Source organism: Mesitornis unicolor, unplaced genomic scaffold, assembly GCF_000695765.1.
Source record: "Mesitornis unicolor isolate BGI_N332 unplaced genomic scaffold, ASM69576v1 scaffold11904, whole genome shotgun sequence".
Taxonomy (NCBI): Eukaryota; Metazoa; Chordata; class Aves; order Mesitornithiformes; family Mesitornithidae; genus Mesitornis; species Mesitornis unicolor.
In genome coordinates, this window is record NW_010182081.1 from 571 (window position 1) to 8412 (window position 7842).

The 7842-nt window shown below is 41.0% G+C and overlaps 1 protein-coding gene across 1 annotated transcript; it reads left to right on the plus strand.

Annotated features, from left to right (window-relative positions):
- Positions 1-1758: 1758 nt before the first annotated feature.
- ING1 (inhibitor of growth family, member 1) lies at positions 1759-3388 on the plus strand. The gene has a single exon (XM_010183653.1). It carries the CDS (start codon positions 1831-1833, stop codon positions 2461-2463), a length of 633 nt encoding a protein of 210 aa, XP_010181955.1. The 5' UTR covers positions 1759-1830; the 3' UTR covers positions 2464-3388.
- Positions 3389-7842: the final 4454 nt, after the last annotated feature.

Below are 7842 nucleotides of genomic sequence, written 5' to 3' on the forward strand. Positions count from 1 at the left end.
CATAATACGGCAGTTTCAGGAGGCGGTGTGGTGCTGTAGTGTTGATGTGTGTATGCGGTACCGGGAGTTTTCGTAATGCCTCGCTGAAGTCATTAAGTCACTAATTCCTTTGTGGTATCAAGCAAGAGAGTGTTCTTCATGAAAGACGCCTACCTACCAGATTGAGATGGGTTAGACTGATGACATCTGTCAAGTCCCAAAGCTTAGAACACAAAAACTTCTGCATTGTACCCATTGAGAAGAATTAATGCTCGATTTTTAGACTTCCTGAATGGTTAATCTTCTGTACATTTGGGAGTTTTTTGGTGATGGTGATAGCAGCGGTTTGGGGTTTTTTGTTGTTTTGTTTGGGGGTTTTTTGTGTAGTTAGAAAAAAAGCATTTGCTTGAGATAGTAAATAACATCTTGAAATACTAATTTCGGTGAGATAGGTTATATTGCAGTACCAGCTGACAGGCTGTGCTTAACGGATGTGAGAAGCATAGGCTGCAGTTCTAAAACCTAAAGTAGAACTTTCATCAGTTTCCCATGTCTTCACTAGAAATTAGGAACGCGTGTGTTCAAAAAAACATACCCAGGCAAGACAAAACCTAAATCACAGCATAACTTTTAGTTGCATATGTATCACATTCTCTTATTTAAAAAAAAAAAAAAGTTTAAAAAAGTTTTGGTAATGCTATTTGCATATATAAGAGATCCTGGTTTCTACTTGGTGTACTGAGGTTAGATTTTATATTTTGCTTCTCTAAGGCAGAATGTTCTAACCTGTGAGAAAAGGAAAAATCAGAGAAGAAAGGAGATGCAAGAAAAACATTCTGTGTGTTTTTAAGGGGTTAGTATGGAAATGCTGAGTTGTCCCAGGGAAACTCAAAAACATCTTCTTTAAAATAGATTTCTAAAACTATGCTTGACTCTTTAACACTTTTGTGCAGTGTTCTTTGTGATGAACTGTTGGAACAATCCTTGAGGTGCAGTTCAAGATGTAACAGATTTTATCTTCTAACTTTTTCATCTCCTTCTTTGCAGTAAACATTTAATGAAGATTCTATTTCTGTGTTTTAAAAAGGAAGCAACCGGTATTTTACAGAAAGCATAGGGAGGAAATAATCTAGACATCTTGGATATTGTAATCCTAATTCTGTAGTCCTGGGGTTTTCAGTGGCATCACATTTTAAGGCAAAGTAACTCAGCAGTATCAGAGGAAACTTGCCATAGCTTGGGGTCCAGCCCCATGTAGTTGGAGTTCTTCTGTGTCAGCTGCCAGGTATGATAGTGATTATTAAATAACCCAGCATCTGGTTCTACACTGGTTTATGGTTTCTTTCTCTCCCACTCCTGTCATTCACTAGAAATATGTATGTTGTTGTACAGAAAACGTCCAGGAAAACAATCTATTAATTTCTCCTCTGATTTTAAAATTAATTTTGGAACTTTTGATGGAGTGCGTGTATTTGTTTATTTGATTCTTTTCAATTACTGATAAGTTTAAAGGGAAGAGTTGTCAACATACATAAAATTATACTTAGTCACTTTTTTCCTAAATCTGCGTTTGCCTTCTATTCCTGCGGGACTGACTGGAACAAAAGTAATCCACTGGAGTCAGAGCCACTTGTCAGATACCAGCTTCAGCGAATCTTTGTCTTTGATCAGCTTGGTATGTAGCAAAAAGGTGTTGCTGCATGGAAGGAGAAATATGGGAAGGCTTTGTTTTGCCATCCTCCATGTCGAAAATATTATAGTTTTTATTTCTTCCTTGCAGAGATTCTGAAGGACCTGGATGATTACTATGAAAAATTTAAACGAGAGACAGATGCCGTGCAGAAGAGAAGAATGTTACACTGCATACAGAGAGCCTTGATTCGGAGTCAGGAACTGGGGGACGAGAAGATCCAAATCGTCAGTCAGATGGTGGAGCTGGTTGAGAACAGAACCAGGCAAGTGGACAGCCACGTGGAACTGTTTGAGACTTGCCAAGAGACTAACGACACCACTGGAAACAGCGGGAAAGCCAGCCAAGACAAGTCAAAGAACGAGACAATCGCGCAGGCGGAGAAGCCCAACAATAAGAGATCGAGGCGGCAACGGAATAATGAAAACAGAGAAAATGCTTCAAATAATCACGACCATGATGACATCACCTCAGGAACTCCAAAGGAGAAGAAAGCGAAAACGTCCAAGAAGAAGAAACGATCCAAGGCTAAAGCAGAGAGGGAAGCTTCTCCCCCAGACCTTCCCATTGACCCTAATGAGCCCACATACTGCTTGTGCAACCAGGTCTCCTATGGAGAAATGATAGGATGCGACAACGACGAGTGCCCCATCGAGTGGTTTCACTTTTCCTGCGTTGGACTCAATCATAAACCAAAGGGCAAATGGTACTGCCCCAAATGTAGAGGAGAGAATGAGAAAACTATGGACAAGGCATTGGAGAAGTCTAAAAAAGAAAGGGCCTACAACAGGTAGTTTGTAGACTTTTCCTAGCGAAGAAAAAGAAAACCACCAAACCAGTGTATTTATTGTCAGTGTCACCTTTGTTGAGGTGAAAGGATTGTAAAATGTATATTTTTAAAGGAGGTTTAAAACCGAACCATTCCTGTTATAGGGACGGCAATAAGCAATTTTGTTTTTCATTTGGTAAACTGTAACAAGAATGTGGTCTGTGGACCAATGTATTCCAAAAGTAAAGTTATAAGAATTTAAACTGAATATTCGGATGGCTCTGAAAAGATAAATTATACTTCTTTTTTTTTTTTCCCCCAGTGCCGGTAGCACTCTACCCATTAAAATTTTGATGACAAATATCTCCGAAATGTAATTTCGTTTTCTTTATTGAAGAATGTTATTTACCTTTTGAGTAAAATTGTTTAATAGTTTAGCCATCTGGTTGTATCTGAATAAAGCTGCAATACATTACAAATGTAACTTCTTTTCGTGATAAGCAGTGCAAGAGCAAACAAAAGGAGGGTAAAATTTGGTTCCTGCTACAAAGTGTCAGTATAACAGTTCAATAGCGAATGTTTAAATAGGCTTAGAGGATTATTTTTAAAAAAGAAAAGTTAATGGTTAAATTTTACACAACAAATATTTTCTATGCTGGCCAAGTACCACAAGGGCCATTTTAAAATGACTGAATATGTTTTATATTTAACCAGGAAGTGGTTTAGTAATGAGACTTAACATAAATGAAGCTTTATACTGTCACAGATAGTAGTGTAGCAGTCCTTAATTTCTTTAAGTTGTATAAATGTACATTTTTAAGTGGAGTTGCACTTACTGTATTATACTTGGAAATGCAGCCAAATGCCATTGTGTAACCAATGTGCATTTCCTGCTGTATGTATGAAAACTGTACAGCTGTGATATTAAGAAATAAATGAAACGACTTTGACAGTTTGCTGCTTTAGCAATCATGTTTAATGATCATTCGTATAGTTAAAAACATTGTCTTTAACCTCAGCAGCTCCAGCAAGCTGTTGCGAGGAAGCCTGAAACTGTTGTAGTGGTAACCAAATTACAGTTCTGATAACGAATCTCTGTAGAGCGCATGACCAAGGTCGTAGGAGAGCCAAAGCAGTATTTAAGTTTCCATCCAGCTCTGCGCTTTTTGTGCTTGCAGTCACTCCCAGATCTGGCCATTTATCTACAAATCGATAGTAGAAGGCTGGTCTTGTTCAGTTGTTTTCGTGCTTTTAGACTACAGATATAAACTATGTTTGTTATCAGCAGAAAGATCCTTTGCATTACAGCATTTTCAAAGCAGTATTGCAGCCGTTCCAGGATAGGCATTTTTATGCTTCATGCTCACCTCATACAAAAATATGTTCGCTGTGGCCAAGGTGCTACGCATTAGAGTAGGTGTTCAGGTCCTCTGTCACTTAGCTTTATAGTGAAGCTCTATCAGACTGTTTCCTACACCTGGAGGGGCTGACATTCTGGCTGAGCTGATTTCGTCTCCTCGTCCCCCTGCGGACCTTTGCTGTGAGTGAGAATGGGATGGGACCAGGGGTAGGAAGGCTGTGGAGAGGGAGGTTGTGAAGTCCCATGTGCCAGACAAGAGTCTTGTAAGAATATGGGAGGCTGGGGTTGGGCTTTTTTGAAGCACAGCATTCTCTTAGAATTTGTTATTGTGATGTTTTGCTTCCTGGACAGTGAAACTATACCACTGAAGTGATGCTGCTTTTTCCCCCATGTGTTCCAGCAGGTCTTTCTGTTGGAAGGAGGGGACACAAGGTTCTGGATCCAGTTGAACACAAGGAAGTTGAGGGGGCTCATTGTTTTGTCACACCAGGTGAACAAGCTGGCCAGGTTTTGCCCTGGGCAAACAACCACTCCAAATCATGTCTCCTGCTCCTGAGGTGGTTTAGGGTTGGTGTGTAATTTCTCTCCTCTCTTACCCTTCCCTTTTCTCTAAAGCCACCTGGTTTTCCACTCTCCCTATGCACTTAATGGCTCTTTCCTGCTCCTCCCTCTCTCCGCTTGCTGTTGTTGTGGCTAATCCCGACGTTTCTAGTCTTTTCTGCCTCAGCCGTTCTGTTGTCCTCCCGCCAGCCTGCGCTGAGAACATTGCTACCTAGCAGGATTGTACTCATGAAACCCCACTGAAACTTTACGTGTGAGCCAGTACAGACACGGTTTCAAACCACTGCCTTTTTCATAAAATGTCTGTGCTGGTTCTGCAGGGCATTTGAACGCAAAAAGCCAGAAGAAAACAGCAGAGGTGCAAAGGACCATGGTAAGAAAGTTCAGTTAAAGATGGATTGGTAGAGCAACCTTTATACTGCCCTGAAACGAATGGATGTCCAGCCACTGGAGGCTCGCTGTGGTCTCCAGTATTTCAGTCTTTTGCATCAGACAGCTGCTGATCAGCAAAGCAGCTTGGGGTTACAGCCCTTTCTGTGACTTGTGATGTCTTCCCAACTCACCCTGTTACAGGCTGCAACGTTGTTCTGCTGCTTGACCCCGAGGGTTGACCGGACCAGCACAGTACCGTTTGACAGCTCTCCTTTCAGTCCATGGGCACAATTAATTACTCGGATTAGAAGCGAGGGACTCTGCCATAGCACTAAGCTCTTTGTTGATGGAAGTGGAGCTGTCTCACGTTGTACTGACGGACTGCCAAGTGCTGTGTACCATCCAAACTTTGTTCTGGCTTTGGTATCTTGTCTAAAATGCTGTTTTTACAAATCCTCCTTTCTTAGTTATTTGCAGTGAATTTAAAGGCCACAAGAAACTGCCATCCTTTGAGCCAAGTTTTGTTATTGCTGAGTGACAGATCAGCTAATCTGCAAGCTTCCTTATACTGCCTGGCAGGGTGACAGTGCTGTCATTTGGGGAGATCATCTGCAAGTTTGAGAAAACATCTGAATCTCTCAGTGACCCTTTCCCACCGAGGCTGCCAACAAAAGGATTGAGCAAATAGGAGGCTCTTCTAGGAGCTGAGCTAAGGCTTCTGACTCATTTCCCACGGGCTAGTGAGTGGCTATCAGGTATGGTAGCATTAATATGGTATATAAAAATCAGCAGGTGTTTGTGGAGGAGGAAGTCTCAGCAGCAGGAATTGCAAACTTCTTAAACTTTTCATTGAAAACATTCAGGCAGCTGTGACTACTGATCTGTAAGCACCTGTGATAGGTATCACAGGGAAGTCCAGAAAGCATTGCTGAACCCTTGAGCTGGTTGATAAAGTCTTCCTGGCTACTGAAAAGCACCATTTCAACACTCAGCTAGGGGAGCTGGCAGCAGACCTCACATCTGAGCTGTCCCTGCCTTCAGACAGCAGATTTGTTCTGCATTCAGGCAGCTGGCAGTGAAGAGCTGGTGCTGGAGGCGCGAGTCAGGAGGTAAAAGGCGGCAGCGAGGGAGCCCTTTGGGTGCTGTCAGCTCCAGTTGCAAAATGTTCCCAGTGGGACAGAGAGAGAGAACCACCGTGAGCCTGAAACATCAGTTTCAAGCATTGTATCACCTGAAAGCAACCCAATTAAGCAGAACTACTGTCTCCATTCAGCAGCAGCAACCCTAGCTGTGTGTATCATTAGGTTTAAATGGGATTTTTACTAATTAAGCGCAGTTGCTGATTAACTGTGTCCTGATTTCGTGGAGCGTGCAGAATAAATACAATTGAATTGGACTGCTCCACCAGTCTCAGTTTTTGGTAGCGTATTTTTAGCTATCTTTTAAATTGTAATAAAAAATGAAAGAGACAAAATACTGTAAACTGTTTCACAGACTATAACGCCAAGAAAGTTCTCTGTAATAGAAATTCTTCAAGATAAATTTGAATATCCTAGGGATGCATTCTGTTGCTTTAGTTAGACTTACTATCATCCTCGTGGCCTATTTGATCTGTGTACTCCAAAAAAACCCCAAACCCTTGTGCTAACCATAGCTCAGGAGACCTAACAATTTCTCACTTCAGAGAATCAAAAGCAGTGCAAGCATTCAATGTAATGTCAAAAAATAATCAAGCTCACTCAGGTTCATACATTCCCAGATATTACTGAAGTCCCAAATGTAACAAGCAGGAGGAATGACACAGTAAGGAAGAGCACCAGAGCTAACGAAATATGTAGAAGAAGCACTGAGACACTGATAACGTTTTCTTCTGAGTTCAGGATACTTAGATTACTTTTCCCAGTAAGTGTTTATTGTTGTTGGTAGTCAAAAAAAAGCTAAGGTACCTCTGTCCTCTCTCGCAGCTGGGGAGCCATGGACAGGAGTGTAGAGGGCTGGTGGCTCTCCCCAGTCGTGGGCTTCTGGTTGTTGATGCGTGAAGCCCGATTACTAGTTTAAATTCATCCTTCAGTTTGCTTTATGAACAGCTCCGCCAGTGGTTGTTACAATCCCTCATCCTGGAGGGTGTTACTGGCCTCTCTGCAGGACCTCGATGCTCTTCCTCTCTGGCAGAAAACAAAACCTGTTTGATGCCAAACTTTTAAAAAACTGGTACCAGTGTTTAAATTTCCAGCTCTTACTTGAGAAATGTAGGTAAATATTGTGGCTTAGCATCCTTGAGAAAGACTGTTGGCTTCTCTGTCCTCTCCAAAATACCCCAGCAGTTCAGCTAACCATTTTTAAATACTTTCCATACTATACATATAACATCAGGTGATGAATTCTCAGATGCTGCAGTAAAAAAAAGAGCATGAAAGTAATCCCAGTCAGATGGACACTTTGTAGAAGTCAAAATTCCTTCCAGTTCTTGGGGTGAAAATCTAAACTCCATCCACATTTTAAGTAACTAGTGAGGCAGAGAGAAAAAAATGTGTCTGAAATGGCAGAATTCCTTGCAGTACGGTAATTTGAGTTTCTATACAATTGTGTTGTATGCACCATGTGCCTGTGCACTGAGTCTATCCTCAGAAAAGTCAGGTAAGGCCCTAAGATATTGACATATCTAGGGCTGGGAACTCAGCATCGAAAAAAATTATGTATATACTTAAAATAAACTTGGATCTTCTAAGAGAGTCTTGTAAAACTTGGGTAGGACAGAGTCACTTTTATACTTTCACTTTATGGAAAAATTAATGCAATTTAAATTACTGTTGTCCCCTCAGTGCTATACATCCTGAACAATAATACAATACATTTCACTAATTAGGTTGGGTTTCTTTTTCCAAAATAAATCAAACTTGCATAAGAAAAGGTTTTTAGTGATAAGGATGAGAAACCCAAGTGAATTGTGCATAAATGATTTACCTGCATACAGAAAGGAATGTTTTGCTATGTTAATTAAAAGATACCTATCAGGGGACTTTTCTTTCTGCCAGCCTTGAGATTTGCATGGTTTCATCTGAAATAAAATGCTTCGTTCTCATAATAGCTTCTTCAGTCTTATAACTTTGG

Bases quoted from the DNA above. Each gene is read 5' to 3' on its own strand.
- ING1 (XM_010183653.1), top strand. From the start codon at position 1,831: ATGTTACACTGCATACAGAGAGCCTTGATTCGGAGTCAGGAACTGGGG.